We start from the raw sequence: 22609 nt of genomic DNA, 5'->3' as shown, positions 1-22609 counted from the left end.
GTGGCGCAGTGGTTGAGAGTCCGCCTGCCGATGCAGGGGACACGGGTTCGTGCCCCGGTCCGGGAAGATCCCACATGCCACGGAGCGGCTGGGCCCGTGAGCCATGGCCGCTGAGCCTGCGCGTCTGGAGCCTGTGCTCCGCAACGGGAGAGGCCACAACAGTGAGAGGCCCGCGTACAGAAAAAAGAAAAAAAAAAGAAAAGAGGCCAGCCACAGACGGAAAGCACACGCGTGTCTGATGAAGGAATTACATCCGGAAGAGATCAAGAACTTCCACAAATCAAAAAATAAGACAAGCCAGTTAAAAACCAGAAAAAATATTGAACAAACATTTCACAAAGAATGTTATGTAAATATCCAATAAGCACACGAATAAATGCTGAGTCGTTAATATTAGCTAAAAAGGACATTAAGGGAGAAATTGATGAAATTTACATAAGGAGTGGGGATTGGGGGAATCATACCAAATTACATCAAGGTGAAGTTTCCTGATTTGGATAATTCTACTGTGGTTATGTAAGAGAATGTCCTTGTTTCTAAAAAATACACTGAAAAACTTAGACATATCTTACATTCAAATGGTTCTGAAGAAATAGTGTATATATATACTATATATGTATACTATATACACATGTATGTAGTATACATACATATATATATACAAATAATAGTATATAATATACTATTATATTATTAATATACTATTATAGTATATAATATATACTATATATAATATATATAATAGTGTGTATATATATATGAAATAGTATGTGTATAGATATATATAGTATATCTATAGTATATATACTATACTATAGTATATATAGTATAGATACTATATAGATACTATACATACTATTGTCTTTTTCTGTCTCTAAAGCAAATGGGGCAAAGATGTAAGTAATCAAGTCATTGCTGAGCCTGGTTAAGGAGTATAGCGGAGTTCCTTTTACTATTCTTGCAATGTTTTTGTAAATTTGAAAATACATAAAAATAAATTATGAAAACACTGAGGAAGATGTAATGAAATTTTCAAGGGCTAACAGAGTTGTGCCCGAAGGACCAGAAGCCAGCATGAAGGGCTACCACTGGCCAAAGTTGTGTCTGTTTCAGCACGATAAAGAATAAGAATTGTAGTGGATTAAAACACATGGAGTCCATGAAAACCCAGGAGTCCATGATGACTGCTCAGAAAAGAGAGGTCCAGAACAAACTAATCTGTTACCATTTGAAGCATTTATCGAACTAATGTCTTGCTTTTAACATTGGTAATTCAACGGAAGGAATTAAGTATTTACCCTGTCTTCCCAGAAGGACTGTATTTCATGGGAACCAAATAAATGCACATTTTACAGCCTGATAAATGCAGAAGGAACGGTAGTTAGAAAAACCATTTTTTTAAACCGTAATTGTAGTGGGCTGAGTGGTGGCCCCAAAGATAGCAGGTCCTAAACCCTGGAACCTGTGAATGTTGCCTCATTCGGAAAAAGGATCTCTGCAGATGTGATTAAAGATTTGGGGATTATCCTAGATCATCCAGGAGAGACCTAAACCTAATCACACGTGTCCTTGTAAGAGAGACAGAGGGAGGTTTGATACAGATGTGAAAGGAGGCATCGACGCAGTGACGTGGCCACGAGTCAAGGGACATGGGAGCCACCAGAAGCGGCAGGAAGGACCCTCCCCCGGAGCCTCTGAGGGAGCACGGCCCTGCTGGGACCTCAGTTTTGAATGTCTGGCCTCCAGAACTGTGGGAGAATAAGTTTTAGTTGTTTAGAGCCACCCAGTTTGTGGTAATTTGTACAGCAGCCCTAGGAAACCAAGACAATAATGAAATTAACTCAGACGAAGGTTATCCACTAGTGTTGAAACTGTCAGGTAAGTGACTGTGGGGAATTGGACGGGCACACAGAGCCAGAATCACGCCTGGCACACACTTTGAGCAGCAAAGGGGACCAGAGGGGTATCGGCCACTGTGCTGGACCAGGGTCAACCATGACGGCGGGTCAGCCAGGTTCACCACACCTTCTGCTTAATGAAGTGGGGAGTACACACGACCACAAACGGTGAATCATCACGCCTTTAGCTGTAACTTCTAGAACATAAGGAATATGGGGACAGAAGAACAAGCTGAGAGAATCCAGACACATGGAGAAGGTCAGATATTCTGCCAGGGAGTGGCTCAGTTTCTTCAAAACCAGTGTTGCTAAAAAAACATTACAAAAAACAAAACCAAAAAACCCCAGCGATGTGAGAGGGACTGTACAAAATAGAGTGCGAAGGGCAGAGGGGATTTATCGTGAATTCAGCTCACCAACCTGGGCCCTTCCAAGACCCTGACTGTGCATTCATGTGGTGACTTTTTTTGTGTAGTTGCGGAAGCGAAGTATTTTAACCATAATCACCTGCGTCCTCCGTCTCTTTTCTCCCGGCTCATTCAGACACGTCCTCACGATGGGGTCACTTGAACAATCAGGGGCATTTTTAGAATCCATTTAAGGGAGCATTGAGTGAGCTGAACTGAGGATAGACTTAGGAGTTTGGGTTTGGTAGAATACATGTATCTGTGTGTGACACGTTTGCAGTAACTTCCACGTGTAGTTCTGTCATTGCTAGCTGTTCTGGAAAAGCTTCCAGAAACACTCCTGCCAGCCATTTGGATAACTTACCCAGGCTTCTGACACCCCAGGGCGTGGGGTCAAAGGTCAAGTCTCAGTCTGAACTTGTCTGGTGAGTCCAGCACGATAGATGTGGGAGTGGACAAGGAGTACAGGCTCCAGGCTATGGGAAAGTATTTCAATCATCAGATGTGCAAAGCTGTAAGGGAGGTTACTACTGATGCCAGATCAAAACAGAGTATCTCCTGTGGGGAATGTGATGATACAACGTATACAATTTGTTTTCTTTTTTTTTTTATTGAAGTATTGGTAATTTACAATGTTGTGCTAGTTTCAAGTATACAGCAAACTGACTCAGTGATATATATATATATATATATATATATATTCTTTTTCAGATGCTTTTCCTTTGTAGTTATTACAAAATATTGACTATGGTTCCCTGTGCTATACAGTAGGTCCTGGCTGTTTACCTATTTTATATATAGTAGTGTATGTATGTTAATCGCAGCGTATACAATTTTTGAGGGACTCACACGCAGTGGGGTTTATCACAGTGCTTGTTTGAAATGCCACGCTGGAGCAATTTTGTGAGTAGCAACACAGGGGAAGATAAGCGTTTTGTGCCCCTCGACCATTGGTATTTCATAAACCACGCTCAAGGAACAACTAATTTTCTTGTTAATGTCCCTGTAGAAAACCTTACAAAATTACTGTCGTAAGAAGAGGCAATCAAAGAACATGCCGGCGAAAAAACTGTAGGAAAAGAAATACTAGAGAATTGTATTAGGCAATGAATTAGTAGCAGTAGTCTGACAGTTTTCTAGTTGTGCTATATGTGGATTTGTCACCTTTTAGCTCATAATCATTTTGAAATTTCTCATTCTGAATAAATATTTGCTTCATGTAACTTTATATCCATAGTGCTGTGTGCTGTTTCTTACAGAGGCCCCACGTTCAGGGGCATAACCACCAGATACAGTGCGTGACCTGGGGCTGGGCAGACCGGCTCCCAAGGACATTTTGGGGTGAGCTGGAGACCCTTGCCCTCTGAGTGACTCTGGGAACAGGGGAGGATGGGTGAAGCCGAGCTGGAGAAATGGGAGGCGGGGGCTCCTCCGGAGTTCATGATTTCAGAGCAGTGGGGCCTGAACTGGTGCTGGGAGAGAAAGGCGGGGCCAGGAGGGACCAACGCAGGCAGACCTCAGAGAGACTGCAGGTTTGGCTCCAGATGACAGCAATAAAGCGAACATCGAGGTAAAGCTAGTCACGTGAATTTTTTGGTTTCCCTGTGTATATAAAAGTTACGTTTACACTATACTGCAGTCTATTAAGTGTGCAGTAGCCCTAGAAAAACAATTTATGTTGGTGGGAATGTAAATTGGTACAAACATTATGGAGAACAGTATGGAGTTTCCTTAGAAAACTAAAATTAGCAATCCCACACCTGGGCGTATATCCGGAGAACACCATAATTTGAGAAGATACATGCACCCCAGTGTTCACTGCAGCACTATTTACGATAGCCTGGACATGGAAGCAAACTAAATGTCCATCAACAGAGGAATGGATAAAGAAGGTGTGGTACATATATACAACGGAATATTACTCAGCCATAAAAAAAGAACGAATAATGCCGTTTGCAGCAACATGGATGGACCTAGAGATGGTCATACTGAGTGAAGTAAGCCAGACAGAGAAAGACGAATATGATATGCTTTTATCTGGAATCGAAAAAAACTGGTACAAATGAACTTATTTACAGAACAGAAATAGAGTCACAGAGGTGAAAAACAAACGTATGGTTACTGGGGGGAAGGTGGGGGAGAGGGGCAGGGAGGGATAAATTGGGAGGTTGGGATTGACATATACACACCACTACATATAAAACAGATAACTAATAAGGATGCCGAGTATAGCACAGGGAACCAGGGTCCACCAGGTAGAGCACAGGGAACTCTACTCCATGCTCTGTAATGAGCTATATGGGAAAAGCATATAAAAAAGAGTGGATACATGTATGTGTATAACTGACTCACTTTGCTGTACAGCAGAAACGAACACAACATTGTAAATCAACTCTACTCCCATAAAATTTTTTAAAAATAAAAATCAGTGTACATACTTTAATTTTAAAATATTTTATTGCTAAAAATTGCTAACCGTCATCTGAGCCTTCCGCGAGTCAAAATCTTGCTGCTGGTGGAGGGTCTTTCTTGGATGTTGACGGCGGCTGGCTGGTCGGGGTGGTGGCTGCTGAAGTTTGGAGCAGCTGTGGCAGTTTTTGAAAGAAGACCCCGATGAAGTTTGCCACGTCAACTGACTCTTCCTTTCACGAATGATTTCTCTGTAGCAGCAGTGCTGTGTGATAGCATTTTGCCCGCAGTAGAACTTCTTTCAAAGTTGGAGTCAATCCCCTCAAATCCTGCAGCTGCCTTATCAACTAAGTTTATGTAACATTCTAAATCCTTTGCTGTCGTTTCAACAGTCTGCACAGCATCTTCACCAGGAGTAAGATTCCATCTCAAGGAACCACTTTCTTTGCTCATCCATAAGAAGCAACTCCTCAATCAATTAAGTTCTATCATGAAATTGCAGCAATTCAGTCCCATCTTCAGACTCCACTTCTAATTCTACTTCTCTTGCTGTTTCCACCACATCTGCAGTTACTTCCTCCATGAGGTCTTGAAGCCCTCAAAGTCATCCATGAGGGCTGGAATCAACTTCTTCCAAACTCCTGTTAATGTTGATGCTTTGATCTCTTCCCATGAATCACGAATGTTACGAATGGCATCTAGAATTGTGAACCCTTTCCAGAAGGTTTTCGACTTACTTTGTCCAGATCCATCAGGGGAACTATCATCTATGGCAACTACAGCGTTCCGAAATGTATTTCTTAAATAGTAAGACTTGAAAGCTGAAATTACTCCTGAATCAATGGACTGCAGAGTGGATGTTGTGTTAGTAGTCATGAAAACAACGCTAATCTCACTGTACATCTCCATCAGAGCTCTCGGGTGACCAGGTGCCTTGTCAATGAGCAGTAATATTTTGAAAGGAATCTTTTTCTCTGAGCAGTAGGTCTCAACAGTGGGCTTAAAATATTCAGTAACCCATGTTGTAAACATATGTGCTGTCATCCAGGTTTTGTCGTTGCATTTACAGAGCACAGGCAGAGTAGAATTAGCATAATTCTTAAGGGTCTTAGGATTTTCAGAATGTTAAATGAGCAATGGCTTCAACTGCAAGTCACTAACTGCATTAGCCCCTAATGAGAGAGTCAGCCTGTCCTCTGAAGCTTTGAAGCCAGTCACTGACTTCTCCTCTCTAGCTATGAAACTCCTAGACGGCATCTTCTTCCAATGCAGGCTGTTTTGTCTACGCTGGATAACAGATGTAGCCACCTTCATTAATTACTGAGCTAGATCTTCTGGATAACCTGCTGCAGCTTCCACATCAGCACTTGCTGCTTTATCTCCTACTTCTATGTCAGGAGACGGCTTCTTCCTTAAACCTCATGAACCAACCTCTGCTGGCTTCAAACTTTTCCTCTGCAGCTTCCTCACCTCTTTTAGCCTTCACAGAATTGAAGAGAGTTAGGGCCTGGCTCTAGGTTAGGCTCTGGCTTAAGGGAATATTGTGGCTGGTTTGATCTTCTATCCAGACAAGTAAAACTTTCTCCGTACCGGCGATAAAGCTGTCTCGCTTTCTCATCATTCGTGTGTTCACTGGGGCAGCGCTTTTAATCTCCTCCGAGAACTTTTCCTTTGCATCCACAACTTGGCTGTTTGGTGCAAGAGATCTAGGTTTTGGCCTGTCTAGGCTTTCAACATGGCTTCCTCACTAAGCGTCATCATTTCTAGCTTTTGATTTAAAGGGAGAGACATGTGACTCTTATTTCTCTTGAACATTTAGAGACCACTGTAGGGTTATTCAATGGCCTAATTTCAATATTGTTGTGTCTCAGGGAACAGGGAGGCCCAAAGAGAGGGAGAGATGGGACAACAGCCGGTCAGTGGAGCAGTCAGAACACACACAACATTGATCCATTTAGTTGGCCATCTTATATGGGTGCAGCTCATGGTGTCCCAGAACAATGGCAATAGTCATGTCAAAGGTCACTGATCACTGGAATTATCACTCAGCCATAAAAAAAGAATGAAATCATGCCATTGGTAGCAATGGATGGACCTAGAGCTTATCATACTAAGTGAAGTAAGACAGACAGAGAAAGACAAATATCATATGATATCGCTTATATGTGGAATCCAAAAAAATAAGATAAAAATGAATTTATTTACAAAACAGAAACAGACTCCTCACGGACATACAAAACAAACTTATGGTTGCCAAAGGGGAAATGTCGGGGGAGGGATAAATTAGGAGTTTGGGCTTAGCAGATACACACTTCTATATATAAAATAGGTAACCAACAAGGACCTACTGTACAGCACAGGGAACTATACTCGATATTTTGTTATATATATATATATATATATCTGAATCACTTTGCTGTACCCCTGAAACTGACACGAAATTGTACATCAACTCTACTTCATTTAAAAAAAAAAAAGATCACAGATCAGATCACCACAACAAATATAAAAATAATGAAAAAGTTGGAAATATTGTGAGAATTACCAAAATGTGACCCAGAGACGTGAAGTGAGCAAATGCTCTTGGAAAGATGGTGCCAATAGACTTGCTTGACACAGGGTTGCCCCAACCTTCAATCTGTAAAAAAACACAGTATCTGCAAAAGGCAATAAAGCAAAACACAATAAAACAAGGTGGACCCGTACTCAAGGAACTCGGATGGGACGTAGGTGTCAGCCCCCAGCCCACCAGGAGGCCTGAAGAGCGTACACACAGGCCAAAGCCATCTCTGCGGCCAGCCCTGCCCCTCAGCCTTTTGCGGGGACCTCCCGGCAGGGAGCCCCAAAGCCCACGCCGAGATGCCGAAGGCGCAGAACGGATGGGAGCGCCCCCTCCGGCGGCACCTGAGGGTTTCTTACCCAAGCCTGACATGTATTTGTTACGTTGTGTTTTATGAGCATTGCACACAGGAATTCTTATTTTCTAGGTGTTTTCCTGGCTCGCTTGAGGGTAATTTGAGAGAGGGACTTCACTATCTAGTCACTCAGCTAACTTAGCCAGAATCCATTTCCATTAACCATCTTCAGCAGAGTTACAGTCATATGATGTTTTTCTTTCTCCTAGGAGAAAACAGCACTAAAAAAATCATGGCAAAATAACCTGGTAACTTTTTTTGTTGGCTGCGTTGGGTCTTCATTGCTGCACACGGCCTTTCTCTAGTTGTGGCTAGCAGGGGCTGGTGGCTTCTCTTGTTGCGGAGCACGGGCTCTAGGCACGCGGGCTTCATTAATTGTGGCACACAGGCTCCGTAGTTGTGGTGCACAGGCTTAGTTGCTCGGCAGCATGTGGGATCTTCCTGGACAAGGGCTCAAACCCATGTCCCCTGCATTGGCAGGCAGATTCTTTACCACTGTGGAACCAGGGAAGCCCCAACCAGGTAACTTTTAAAGAACTGGAAGCAGAGGCTATTTCATAAACAAAGGATAATGAAGAAATTTATTTGCAACTGTAAAACGTCTTAACAAACAACTAAGTAAGAAAGATTAGTGATAGATGAGTAATAACTACCCTGGTAACAGAAGCATCTTTAAGACTCAACCTCCTACCACTCGGGCTTTTGCTTCATCTTAATCCAGCAGCTCTGGCTGTCTGGCTTCCTCTTCTTCAAAATTAACGTTTCCTGGGAAGAAAAAGGAAATGTGAGTGTGTTACCTTTTTTCTATTTAAAAATGCATGATTTGCTAGCAGATCTTTTGCAATAGGTATTATAAATATTAAACATTTCTATTTATCAGGCAAAATCATGGAACGTTAAATTTTATCTTATACAGGCTTTTATAGTTTTTCTTTTGGTACCAGTAATAAACTAAGCAAAAGGTTTATTCAGAGTAAATGCTAAGACAAAGAACATCCATGTAAGTGAGAGTAAGGTCCAGCATTATCTTTTGCCTGCGCGCACTCATCGGTGAATAAAACTGCTGGACTATAATTTATAAGTAACACTGTTGAAACTCTGATCTCTGTGGAAGCTGTACTCCACGCTTCCCACCCTCCTCCCACACCCCCGTAAGAGCATTTGTGTATTAATGCTGAAAAATTAAATGGTAAAAGGGTTTAAATTTTGAAGGTGTTTGCTGTATATTATTATACGTGCATTATTATAAAGCGTTATAAAGGTGAAAAGCATGTAGTAAAGTGAAGCCGTGGGATCAATCGACTGGGACCTGCAGCCCGAGGCATGCCGTATTGCTGAAATGCAGATTAGCAAGGACCCAGTTAGAGAGAACATGCATCGCACGGCTGTCCCTACCAGGACACCTAAGAAGGAGCGACATTCCCAGGGCAGGTCCTCTGAGATGTCCCATCTCTCAGGCCTGGCCCAAGGATGGCCTCGGTCAAAGGCAGAGAAAACCCTGCGCCCACCCCGGCGTGCCTGGTGCCTCCTTCCCTCCCGCCCTCCTGGCCCCCAGAGCGCAGGCTCACCCTGATCTAAGCTGTCGTAGTGGAATTCCTCTCCGTCCTCCCTGCTGGCGTCTCCCTCCTCCTCTCCAGGATGCACTGAATCTAATTCCCCCTCTGACATGTCGTCGGTCAGAGGCTGGACCTCCTCCACCGGCTCTCCCCCGTCTGAGATGGAACAAAGGGAACCGGTATCAGCAGACGCCTTGCCACACCCACCCTGCTGACAGCAGTGCCCGCTTCTCCATCAGGGGACCACCCCCTAACTCAGAGTCACAGCTCCACCCAGGCCTGGCATCTGCTCCCTCATCCCCATCACAGTGATAGGCTCAGGGATGGGCATCACTGCTCTGAAGCGCTAATTCCCAAGGGCTTTCTATTTTAAGTATACAGTATATATCCCAAGGGTTTTGATGAGCATTTGGAGAGAGAAGCTCTCTGTTCCCTAGGGTTCTTGAGCGGATTGGGTGGCAATCTGATAAAGTCACTGAGCTTTGGTCGCCAAAGGGAAGAGGATGCTGGCAAGCAGAGCCAGTGCACAGGAGAGAGGACATCCGGGCGCGGAGCCCTGATCCAGCCACACCTGAGGCTCTCTCCCCCCCCCCCCCCCGCCCCACCGCTCCAGTTGTATGAACCAATGAATTAGTATCAGTATTTTTCCACTTAGGCCAATTGGAACTGGTCTTCAATCACTTGCAACAGAAGGGCTCCTGCCCAGTGTAACCTACCTTCGACACTCCACAGCCCCCTGAGAACTTCTTAGGAAGCCCCCAGCGAGGGTCACAGAGAAACACTGTCCAGATCCCCTTTAGGAAGGACCTGTCATCCCAGCTGCTGTCGGAGCCTTGCCCAGGTCACACCCACTCAATCACTGACCAAGGGGAGGGACTCAGAGCCTGCTTCCCGGGGAGCCCTACTCCATCTGCCCCCCAGGGCCTCCATATACCCTCAGCTCCTGGGGCCTCGCCCTGGCTTGGTCCATCCGCAGCGGGCTGCTCCTGGGGGTGGGGCGGGGTCCACAAGGCCAATTCTGTGATATTGGTCACTTTCCATTTTGGAACGACAGTTACCGGTGTCTCCTCCTCATCCTCTTCTCCTCTTTCCTAAGTTAAAAAATGTAACTTGACCAACATGCATGGGACATTTAAAGTGAGGGGAGACGGGACAGGTTTTGAATTGCATTGGGGCATTTTTATAACAGGATTCAGTGATCAGAGTAATTGCCAACCCTCCATAGTATAGTCCAAGGGCTGAAAATGAATCTTGAAAGAACGAGGATGAGACACGAAGGTGAGGGCAAGGCAGTTCCTGTACTCATTCTGCTGATGGCACAAAAGACGTAACGCTTCCCAGTTAAGAAATGACCAGGACTAAGTGCCCTTTGCAGCCGCTCAGCCACATTTCAGCTCTAAGATTCCTTAAACATAACAAAACAAACACTGAAACTGAGCAGGACCTTGTGGGGCTCCTGGACACCAAAGCCTTTGTGTCCCCCGTTTCTTGTTTTAGGGAATAGGGCCCAGCCTCCATGACCTTCCCTGAGTTCCAAAGGGCAGGTTCAAGCGGTTACTAATCAGGAAAGGGAGGGGATGCAGAGATTAAGAGGGGAAGAACCAAGAAACAGTGGTGCAGCCTTGGGGCAGGGTCCTCGTTCTGCCTCAAGGGATACACAAAACAATGTCGCTGAGCCCTTCTGCAGAACTAAAACCCCCAAGAAATGGAAGATGTTCATTTGAAGATGTGCATTTGATGAAACTGGAATGTTTCATCACTACTTGACGAAACATTGTTCATTCCAGAGAGAAGGTCACAGTTTGATAACCTTGAGAAGCTCATCAAGAGACCACCTGAGGCCAGATTAAAGGAGCGCAGGTCCTGCACACACCCTGATCCTTATCAGCAGCCCCACCCTTGAACCATTGCTATGAAATTCCTCACCAAATTCCACCAGGTTGGGACACACAGTTTTGAGGGCATTAGCCCACTGTGTCCCCCTTTGCCTGGCAAAGCAATAAAGCTGTTCTTTTCTGCTTCACCCAAAACTCTGCCTCTGAGATTTGATTCAGCACAGGTGTACAGAGGCCACGTTTCGGTATCAACATCACTGTAAGAAAAAGCCTAAAAACACACAAAGACATCCATGGAATGACAGGGAAGGGCATAAAGCCTGAAGCTCTCGTCTCAAGGATTATGGAGAGAAAAATAAAATGCAGTGGAAGTAGACAAAGTTCATCAGTTCCAAACGTGGAATAATTTATAATAATGAATAATTCCAGCAAAGGTTAACAGCCAACATGTGGCAATCTTACCAAGCATATTGGTCTACGTCGCAGTTTTGTAACTATCACAACACGCCAAAGATTGAACATCAATCTATAAATATGGAAAACTTCACTGTCGCAAAGATGATAATACCTGTGACAAAGAGTGACAGACCCCTGCCTGTCACTTCCGTTGAGTCACTCGGAAACGCACTGTATTCCTCCATGTCCCAATGTCTGAGTTTCTCCAGGACAGTGGTGCTCAAACTTGAACTGCACCAGAATCCCGTGGAGGGGTTGCTGAAGTCCAGATCGCTGGCCCCAGCCTGAGTTTCTGATTCAGGAAGAATGGGGTGGGGCCCAAAACTCTTCATTTCAAACAGATTCCCAGGTAGGGCCAGAGCTGCAGCAGGGACTGCGCTTTGAGAACCGCCCCCGAGGGTGTCTGCTCTCTCATTGGCTCCTGTGTGATCATGTGACCTCCCCCGCCCTTCAGGCGCTCACTCCTCCAGCTGCTGGCCGTGTCGGCAGCTGGTTGCTCATAACAGAGTTCCTCCCAGGAACTGCCCTCCATCAAAGGAGGCCACATTGTCCAGGTTTCATGGCCCTGTCCACGGGCAGCCCACAGCCGGTGACTGGTCCACATGTGGGTCACAGGTCCTGGCCTCCATTCAGGACACTTTGAAGGGTCATCCCATTTCAGAGCTCCCATGGGGTCCCGTCAGAACCCAGCTTCCCCTTCTGCCCAATCCCCTTTCCTATACTCCCTTAGGGCAATTGGTCCCGACGCAGATCTGTAGGATCAGTATCACCAAGCAGCTCGTTTGCCTATGAACGTAGGAGTGATATAGACTCTGCAACCTACCACATCTGTTAAGCGATATTCCCCGTGCTGTTCACAGCCAATATCAAACACGTACTTTCCAGGGCCAACGGGCTACGAGCAAAGAGAAACCAAGAAATACTTCACTCTTGAGCGTCAACACCCAGTAGAAAGTACAAAATGCTTTATAAATGTGACTTTCATAAAACCTACCCCAAATCATGGAACTGGGGAAAATTCAGTATGGATTAAAGATGCTTTTGTGAACTAATGGCTAATGGAATGCAAAGTATAACGCCCCCTTTTGTTTGTTTTAAAAAAAAAACTTTAACTACATTTTATCTCCTTATAAAAGTAATGTATTTATGACAAAAATTTCACTTAGTTGACCCACACAAACTAGCTAAAAATAGTACTATTGATATTTTTTAATTTTATCTAAATATAGTTGATTTACAATATTGTGTTAGAACTACTAATATTTTGATGTAGTCTCTGTAACCTTATTTCTAATACAGAGATTTTTTTTTTAAATAAAAATCTGACCGTAACTACACGTGCTGACTCTTATTCTATCTTTACTTAGAAATAGGGCATGAATGACCTCCCATATCACAGATATTCTTCCATAACATCAGTTGTCAACCTGGTATGTTATTTCATCAAAGAATCATAATCTGTTTTACTCACCTACTATTGTTGACATTTGGTATGCTGATACTTTGGCAAAAAAATGCTATGGTGAACATATTCTGAGTTAAATCTTTAGGTCCACCCGTGGCATTTTCCTCGGGGTAAATTTTCAGAAGTTGAATTTCTGGATAAAAGTATGTGTTTATATATATATATATATATATATATATATATATATATATATATTTATATTTATATTTATATTTATATATATATATATATTTTTTAAACCAGAATAAGGCTCTAATAATTTTCTTTCCCACAACAGCACTTAAGAGCCTCTCGTCCGCAAACCCTTATTTTTTCTGGGCTTAACATTTGTTATACTTTTACATTTTTTATATACATGTAAAAACAGGACCTCATCCTTTGAAGTCACACCTTTTAAGTTATTAGTAAGGCTGAATTTTTTTTCAACATTTTTGAAATTTAAATCACGTTGATTAAGTGCTTTACAAATTAAATGTTACAAATATCCCAACCCCTTTTGTCAGATATCTTTTACATTTTCTTTATGGTGCTCTCTAATCTATACTGGCTTATTTTTATCAAGTGAAACCTTTTGGGTTTTCCTTTCTATTTTTGTATAGAAAGTCCTCTTCCTCAATCCAAAGGTCATAAATACTTATTCTTCTATCTGTGGCTTTCTTGTTTGCATTTAAATCTTTATTTCTTCTAGTAAGTATCTTCCTCTACATGCTGGAGGACAAACTTTGGTTTTATTTTTTCTCCCAAATGGTCATCAAGCTGTCCTAGCACCATTTCTTTTTTTTTTTTTTTTTTTGCGGTACGCAGGCCTCTCACTGTTGTGGCCTCTCCCGTTGCGGAGCACAGGCTCCGGACGCGCAGGCTCAGCGGCCATGGCTCACGGGCCCAGCCGCTCCACGGCATGCGGGACCCTCCCGGACCGGGGCACGAACCTGGGTCCCCTGCATCGGCAGGTGGACTGTCAACCACTGCGCCACCAGGGAAGCCCTCCCAGCACCATTTCTTGACTTCTCCCCACCATTCCTTTTAACTGGAAATGACATCCTTTCAAGTGCTAAATTATTTTATATACTTCGATCTGTCTGTGGACTCTAACCTGCTTCACTGATCTATATTTCTCTATCCTAGTATCACACTGTTTTCATTATTGAAGATTTATAGTGTGTTTTCATAACTTGTCAGCAAGGATGTGAACAGGTAATTGTCTGAAGGAAGAAAGTCAAACCAGCAATAAAAGTGTGTAAAGGTGCTGGGCCTCACCGGGAATCAGGAAATTCCACATTAAAACTATGAGATAACATTTTTTACCCACCAGATTTGAAAAGAAAATGTTAAAGACTAATACTATCCAATGTTGATGGAAGAAGTGATGAAGAGACTCCCACAGCCTGCTGACCAGAGTATAAACTGGCTTAGCTTTTCAGGACAATTAGCGTAGCCATCATCATTTAAAGTATCAATACTTGTAGATTTCGCAATTCCAGTAACTAACCTACATAAAAACTTCTGAATACACAAAAAGATAGCTTTTGGGGGGGTATATTTTTGTGTCCTGATATAGTGTGGTTCTATTTATGTAATTAAGATCCCCACGCTGTAACTCTGTATAAGCTGTACGTGTAAGTCTGTGCCTTTGCGATGCTTGAGGTGGGCAGGTGGGATCCAGAGTCTGGGCGTTTCACGGGTGGAACTACGCTCTGGCACGACTTTAAAGTCTTTTTCTAACTAGCAGAACAAAGCCCCACTCTGCTCTTACTCCTCAGATGAGTCTAGGTTCGCAGCATTCATTGGTTCCTCCCAATTAACTCGTATCAAATTCTCTTTCTTCCACCCACCTCCGTGTGCCGAAAACTCTCTCATGAGATTTTGCTGGGAGTGACGTATTCCATGTACAGATTTGAGGAGAACGTGCCTACACTTACAAAGACTAAAAGCAGAGTCTGCGATTAGGGTGTGAATTACATGGAAATGAAAACTGAGTTTTAAGGGTCTGAGCCTGCTTTATTAAATCAGTTAGATGTTCCTCTGTCAAACTCTTAACACCTTTCATTTGCTCAGCAAACTCTTTCTTCGGGGAAAGTTGCTGCTCAACCCCTGATCAAGGCTACATGGTAAAGGCAGGGTGGTAGGTAGGTTTCAAATTATTCAGGGTTTCTCTGCATCCCATCAGGGCTCGGGCAACAAGGACAGGTAAGGCCACAGAGGCCTCCAAACAGAAATGACCCATCACGGGTACTGCGAACCGGAAACCTTCAGACCCAAGGCCCCCAGTCCCACCACCACCTGGAGCAGGTGGGTGGGCGTGGGGCTCCAGGGAGGACCTGGTGGGTCTTCCTCCCTGCGGCTCCGGCTGCGGGCCTCCCAGGGGAAAGAAAGCCAAAAACACCCACAGGCTCAACTGCAGGAAATGCTCCGTCGTTGCAGACAAATCCGATTTACTCATGAGACCAAGGTCAAGATGCCCCCAGTGCTATAAGGATTCCCGTTGCTGGGAGAGAGCATGGATGGTACTGAGATGCAGAGAAACTGGCTGAGCTGCCCCCGCCCCCGCCCTGCCCTCTGTGGGTATCAGTGAGGCTCGGAGCTCAGCACAGCTGCCCTGTTTCCCTATCTGGGGGGGGGGGAGGGTTTGCCTGGGTTTGTCCTATTTTCTGCTCACACATTTACACAGGCTCGGGGAGGAGGGTGTTGCTTATTTCATTGGCAAACATCGCTGCCCGCTGACTTACATTTTTGTTCAAGAACTTGCCCTGGTACCTGTGGTTCAGGTGGATGAGCTCGGCCGTGCCCTTCTGCTGGCCGTTCGCCCAGGTGCCCACGTACTTGCTGCCCGTCTCCGCGTAGAAGTAGGTGCCTTGCCCGTGCCTGACGAAGAGGAGGGCCGCGATGCACTCGGTTCCGTTGCAGTGAAAACCCTTCCAGGTTTATGAGACACACAATTTTTTTTTTTTGCGGTACGCGGGCCTCTCACTGTTGTGGCCTCTCCCGCCGCGGAGCACAGGCTCCGGACGCGCAGGCTCAGTGGCCATGGCTCACGGGCCCAGCCGCTCCGCGGCACGTGGGATCTTCCCAGACCGGGGCACGAACCCGTGTCCCCTGCATCGGCAGGCGGACTTTCAACACTGCGCCACCAGGGAAGCCCTGAGACACACATTTGAATCAAGGGGGCCTAGGCTGAGGTGGGCTCACCAGTGGCTTCTATATCTGGGCCCAATCTAAGCACACCGCCTGCTCGCGGCCCCAGCTGAGAGCAGGCATCCCTGCTGGACAGCGGCGGCCTCCTGCCTATCAGCCGGCTGGCGCGTGGAAAAGGCAGGGCTCCTGGGAGCTGCAACTCAGCGCCCAGAAGGTTCTCCTGTGCCCTCCGCGGCCTGGGGCCCTTGGGTGGGTTCCCGGGAACCTGCAGCCGCGCAGCAGTACGTTGCCCCCACGCTGGCCTTAAAGCCATGAACCATGGGGCAGAGCTGGCCAGCGGGCTCTCCAGTCATGATTCTGTTGCTTAGTCACCGTCATGTGCTCATGACGTGAACTGATCTGCGGGCCCAGGGGGAGAACCGAACCTTTGGTGAGCAAACCACTCCCCGGTGTAGCTGTCATTGTTGACGTAGTAGTACACGCCGTGGCCATGCCTCAGGTCGTCCGCCCACTCCCCTGGAAGGGCCACACAAAAGCAGGGGTCAGGAGGAAACAGCTCTGCCCTTCACCGCTGTCCCTGCCCACTCTGACCCCCCTCCATCCCTGCCTCTCGGCCGGACCGATGGACACCTGGAGTGGGGAGCCGGCGGAGGGAGGCTGAGCCGGGCCTCTGGGGGGACGGGCTGGCAGGTGTATGTACTGGGCCACTTTTTCCCACTTGGCCGGCGGCACAGCAAGGCTTCAAGCCAGGGTTTGCTGCCCTATGGACAGTGGCCCCAGCTCCACACCCCTGCTGCCTCGTGTGCGTTCAGTGATCCAGCAACAACTTGGAGCCTCGGTGGTCTATTCTCAGCCACGTGCCGGCATTTCCATCTGTTTCCCACCTCGCACCTGCTCCGGCGCCTGGGGCCGCACCCCCTGCACACCTGTGTGGAGCATCCTCACCAAGTGGCCGCGAGCCGGTCTGTGCCCCTTTCGGCCAAAGCAGCGGCGAAGAAGTCCCATGTTAACTTGGGCTTTGGGCTGGAAGACTGTGGACTTACTGAGCTAAAATGAGTACTTAGCCTCCGACCTCAGAGAGGAAACCCCTGGGCAGTGACTGCGCCCTGCACCCATTAAGGTACAAACCCATAAGGGGACACGACAACTTACAACTGCCTCCAAAGGCGTTTTATATGTTAGCTAATAACCTTCGCAGTAAAAATTCCTTCAACCCCCTACTCTGAGCGCGTATATGTGTATCTCCACATATGCATATATCTTCTCATACATCACATATATAATATATATAAATAGATACGTTGTTCAAATTAGATTAACATCCACGCTGAACTCAAGATGACAATAATGAGATTAGGTTCATCAGAATCTGGAAAGAATTAAATCCTAAATTAGATTGTGTCAAGTTGATTTAAAAAGCAGATGGGTCCTACGTCTGGAGCCAGGCTTCTAAGATTTACGAAACAAAACCAAAGAGAAATTCCATCTCTAGTAGGAACAGCAGTGACACTGTCCACCCAGGTGTCGGATTCCAGCAGAAGCCCTGTTTGAGGATGCCTCGGTTCTGGTTTTATGTGGCCACCAGACCCGCAGCTCCAGCCCACACCCTCAGAGGGTGGAATCCGTGGTAAGAAGCGCCGCTATCGCACAAGCTACATTGTGGCCCACCGACATTTACTGAACACATACGATCCGTCAGGTCTGGTTCTGAGCATCTCACGTGTGTTCACTCCTCTGATCCTCGCACTGCAGGGGAGAAGGCTGAGGCAGGGAGGGATGGGGTCCCCTGAACAAGGTCACACCTACTGTCACACCAGTTCCAGGGTTGGGCTCACAGACCTTCTTGGAAATCTGATGAAAACTAGATAACTTCCCAGAAAAGCAGCCCAGAACATAACCTTTGCACACCGTTGGCGAGGCTCACAGCCCACCCCCGCTCGTCTCTCTCCCTGGGTTAGGAACGGCCGTCACCGGTCTTTGGGGTGAGACGTCACACTGTCGTCACACCAGGTGACAATGGTGGGTGGGGCGGCAGTGCGGTTCTTGGAAATAAGGGGACAAGAGTTCCTGAGCCACATAACATTGGCACGTAACGCACTGCGGCAGAGGTAAGAACGCCACGTTAACGAGGCAGAACGCTTCCCAGATCAGAAGCCTTCCGTGAAGGAACCACCATCTAAACCAACAGCGTGCTCATCAGAAGAGGGGCTGGTCAGCAATGGAAGACAGCAAGGACAGCTCCAAGGAAACTCTACCACACTGAGCACCAGTTGACCTGGGTCCAACCCACCCCCCGAGGTCCGTGCTCGCCCAGCAGCCTCTCTCAGCACAGGGGCCCCCAGGAGGGAATGTGCAGGCCACAGGGACAGTCACATGTCCCCCTGTGGATCAGTTCACTAATTACAAGGCTCTCTGGTTTCTGCATCAACCCTGTGAACACAGGAACATAGATCGTATTTGTTGAATGACTGGGGAACTTGAAGCTTTCGTGTGTGTCTCAGCATTCCCAGAGAAGTTCCATCCCCAAGTCCTCCACAACACGGAAGTCTGCTTTGTGGTAATACTTTACCTTCATATCTTGATCCGTCTGGATAGATAAAAGTGCCTCGACCGTGTTTTTTATTTTTAACGTATTCTCCAATGTACCGCGCACCATTTTTAAATTTGTAGGTCCCCTGAAACACATTGATTATAGAATTCATATCAATCCTGAATTTAATCATTGCTAACAGAGTATTAAATTGGGTAAACCACCCACTCAAGCCACTGATTCTGACCTGGCCGTGTCTTTTACCATATTCGTATTTCCCTTCATACGTGTCCCCATTGGGCAGTCTCGCTTTCCCATGTCCATGCCGCTCACCGGCCTCATTCCGCTCCCCTTCGTATTCCTGGACCGAAGAAAACAAGACGATCACAGTTACCATTTATTAAGCACTAACCAGGGACCTCCCTGGTGGTCCAGTGGGTAAGACTCTGCGCTCCCAAAGCAGCGGACCCGGGTTTGAACCCTGGTTGGGGGACTAGATACTGCATGCTGCAAGGAAGATCCCACGTGCTGAAACGAAGACCCAGCGCAGCCAAAATAAATTTTTTTAAAAATGAATAAAATAAATAAAAGCACTAACTATGTGTTAGGCATTTTATAAATAGTATTCCATTGCCTCCTCCCAATCCTTGGCCTTGCCTTACAGGTGAGGTAGGTACCACACCTGGGTGACATGGAGCATCTGTCCAGGGTCACACAGCTGGCACCTGTCCATGGTGGGACTTTCACTCTCTCCCTCCAATGTATTATGATAATCCTTTACACTGTAAACAAAACTGACCATTTTGAGGAAAATGCGAGGTGCACCAAGTTGTGTTCTTTATAGGAACACATTTGAAGTAGCATTTGCAGGTGGAACGTGTCCTAAACCCACCTTCCTCCAATAATACAGAACTTAAAATGCAAATCATCCCTGGGGTGTCTGTGGCCTGAAGACAGCTTTGACCTTCAAGGATGGTGGGAGAGGGGCGGGGGAGCTGAGGAATAAACTGGGCTCAGTTGTCAACTTGAGTCTCCCAACTCAATTTAGTTTATCTTATTTTTAAACTCCTTATCAAGAGACTTAAGGTTCAAACGCTCATAGCTAAGATCGATAATTAATCTATCTTAAAAGTAAATCAATAAAAAACATAATACAAGCTTGTCGCTTCCCTATTTTCTCCATCCTTCATGAAATAAACGTTTCTCAAGCACCTAATACATGAGCGTAGAGTGCAAACAATGAATGATGAAATGGCGAGGAGCAATGAAATGAAATGGCATAGAGCAATGACTTGACATGGCGCTGGATCTGGATAGACATTACACGTAAGCTCAGACACATTCAGTCAAGGGCTTCAGAAACAAACATTTTTGCAGTTCTTGTGCTTTTCTAGCACCGTTTGGCTCAGAAATTCATGCTCAGATTATAACGCAGAATTTTATAACCTTACAAACTTGTTTCAGGGTTAGTCTACGTCAAAGTGTACAAAAGGCTCCTCCTGCCGCCCCAAAGACCTCTCGATACACCCAGTACTGAGACGCTGGGGTGCCTGAATAGGAAGAGAACCCTTGAAAATGACCCCAACTGTGAATCGAACCTGAAAATTATGGACACTAAAAAGTTACAGATCAGTAGGGCCATTTGAGGGGATGAACTAGAAAGCTTACTGGGAAGGTGATGTAGCTTGGGTTCCCCAGAAGCAGACCTTGGAGAGAGATTTTTTTTTAAGTGCTCCCAGGAGAAACCAGCAAAGGGGGTGCGAAAACAGACGTGAAAGAGGCGGCTGCCAAGCATGGGTGATGTCGGGTGATGTCCCAGACTCAGCCTCATTGCACAGGGGGTTCTGGAGTGTAGATCACTGCAGTTTGTCCTGCCTTTTAGCACTAGCTGCTGGCTGTCCCGGGATGCGTACATCCCAGGCACTTCCGCTGCTCCCTACTGGCCAGGTGGCTCCAGTGCACAGAGGTGCTTGTCTTGAGCAGCAAATCAGGCAGAAGCTGGAAGATGGGTGTGCAGAGCTAGTAAAAAAGGTCTGAGCAAGCACACCGATCTCAGCAGGGGTGCTAGATTTTTCAGGTAATTCTGAAACTATTTCAACTCTGTACCCTGCACACACACAGCGGATGAGGTTCCCGACCTGCCAGCCAGGCAATAGTTACCCTCTGGCTTCGGGCAGCACAAACATGCCCACATGGAGCCCAGCTCACGTCACTGAATGTGCATCCCTTACCTCCTCTCCGCTGTCTAAACCAGGAAATATTTCCAACGACCCGGGTCACTTCCAACAAGAGTGAAGAAAGCACATGTGATTACAGGCCTGTATGATGGTACATCAGGAAGCCTTCGCTGAGCCTGGGACCGCCTTAGCATTTCTTGAAGGCTGCCAGGAAACAGCTTTCCTCCATCTTCCTTTAATCCTGAGGAGCCAGGCTCCATTACAGAAATAGTTTCAAAATAATATGCAAAAATACATTCAAGAATAGTATGGTAGCTTGGGATGACCCAGCCATCCAAGGAAACTGCCTCGATGAAGGGTGACAGCAGGGAAGAGGACGCTTCCAAAGCCTTGGATTTGGAAATCTTTGCCTTTAACGATAGGAGGAATTGGTGGAGGGGGGAGCGAGAAGGGATTCGGCAGGCGGACGTCATAACGTTTCACCTTTCACAGCCATCTTGCAGGACGCAGCGCCCGCTGTGGCCTGCGTGGTCCTTGCTCTCGGCTGGGCCTCCCAGTGGGACTGTGGCTGGCCTCCAGGCCACCCCACTCTCCGAAACCGGCTTCCAAGGGTCCGCGCACCCCTGGGAGCTCCCCCCCCCCTTACCCGGAGATCTCACCCCAAGATATTTCTCTCCCTCCTCCTCCAACTCTTCCGAGCCCAGGTCCGACATGATCCCGCCCCAGTCTGGATCCCGGCTGCCGCCTGAGCCTTTCTAGTCGGTAGGTACCAGCTGCCTGCACCGCGTCTGCCGTCGCCACGGAGACGCGGCCAGGCCCGCCTTCCTCCCAACTGGGGCGTAGAAGCCGAAAGGTGGGGGTAGGAGTCACTGTTAACCATCGCATGCTGTCATAGCAACGGGATGCATCCACCAATCGCCGCTTGGGACGGGAGAGAGGCGGGGCCTGGGGCGGGAAGGCGTAGGGAGAAGCCAATGGCAGCCTTCGGGGGCTGTCATAGCAACGAGAAGGGGAGCCTCGGCCAATCGTCGCGCAAGAGGAGGGAGGGGGCGGGGCCTGAGGCGTACTAGGTACCCACCTGCTCGCTAACCTGGACACCACGTGGCTTGCCCCCTTTAACCAGCTGCTGGGTGATGCTGCAACGAGGAGGGGTGCAGGAAGCGCGTCGGGCCAGTTCACTTGAGGCCTTCACCCCTGCCTAGGGCTGGGCACTGCCCCTTCCCAGCCCCGGCCACTGGTTCCTCGGATCCCCCGGCAGGCCCTCTTCACCTTTCTGAGCTCTCTTCTGATCCTTCGGTGTTGGCGGTCCACAGAGATGTGTTCTTCGAGATCTTTTCTCGTGTTTGTAAACATCTCCTCCTGACTCAAGGAGTCAGCTCCGACCTACTAGCAGATGCAATCTACCCTGACGTCTCTCCTCCACCCTAGGTGTGAGTCCAGCCCCCTGGGGTTCCCATATGGAGCTCGCTCCCTCACACACGCCTAGACAGTCACTCACACGCGCACACATACACCTGCACATGGACACTCATTCCCACTCGTTAATGGGCCCCTCCTCCTAGCTTCCCTCCGGTCATCTGACCCTCGGCCTGCCCAGGGCCCCTCATGATCTCCTTCCCAACTCGTCTGTCACCAGCCCTGATCCCAGCCTGTAAGTTCTAGCAGTGGTCTCTAATTCAGCCTCTCTAGCTCCAGCCTTTGGTACTCTTCACCACCTCACGTTCCTCCTCTACTCCGAAGCCCAAATGCAGACCAGCCTTATCCACTGGCGTTCAGTCCCTCCATGTTCAAGCCCTAAGTCATCCTCTCAGCCTCACAGCCCACCATCC

At 47.0% G+C, this 22609-nt stretch overlaps 2 protein-coding genes across 3 annotated transcripts in view; one reads left to right on the top strand and one right to left on the bottom strand.

Moving 5' to 3' along the window:
* Positions 1-6885: 6885 nt before the first annotated feature.
* Positions 6886-21638, bottom strand: RSPH1 (radial spoke head component 1). 2 transcript variants are annotated; one of them, XR_009563645.1, is made up of 10 exons: positions 21440-21638; positions 18851-18964; positions 18643-18748; positions 16499-16589; positions 15668-15803; positions 12300-12371; positions 10120-10276; positions 9198-9341; positions 8283-8394; positions 6886-8179 (listed from the first exon to the last, which is right to left on the bottom strand). XR_009563645.1 is itself a non-coding variant. In XM_030835494.2 (9 exons), exons 1-9 carry the CDS (start codon positions 21491-21493, stop codon positions 8342-8344), a joined length of 927 nt encoding a protein of 308 aa, XP_030691354.1. In that variant the 5' UTR covers positions 21494-21638; the 3' UTR covers positions 8189-8341. The 2 variants fall into 2 exon arrangements, 1 of the variants encoding a protein (XP_030691354.1); XM_030835494.2 differs by lacking the exon at positions 6886-8179 and having other exon boundaries at positions 8189-8394.
* Positions 21208-22609, top strand: part of SLC37A1 (solute carrier family 37 member 1) — a 101451-nt gene continuing 100049 nt past the window's right edge. The window contains exon 1 of the mRNA XM_060297761.2: positions 21208-21542. The gene's annotated coding sequence lies outside the window, so the exon portion shown is untranslated. The remainder of the gene's footprint in view (positions 21543-22609) is intronic.

This window comes from Globicephala melas, chromosome 4 (assembly GCF_963455315.2).
Source record: "Globicephala melas chromosome 4, mGloMel1.2, whole genome shotgun sequence".
In the NCBI taxonomy this organism is placed as follows: Eukaryota; Metazoa; Chordata; class Mammalia; order Artiodactyla; family Delphinidae; genus Globicephala; species Globicephala melas.
The sequence above is the reverse complement of the archived record's forward strand: the minus strand, read 5'-3'. Positions and strand labels throughout refer to the sequence as shown.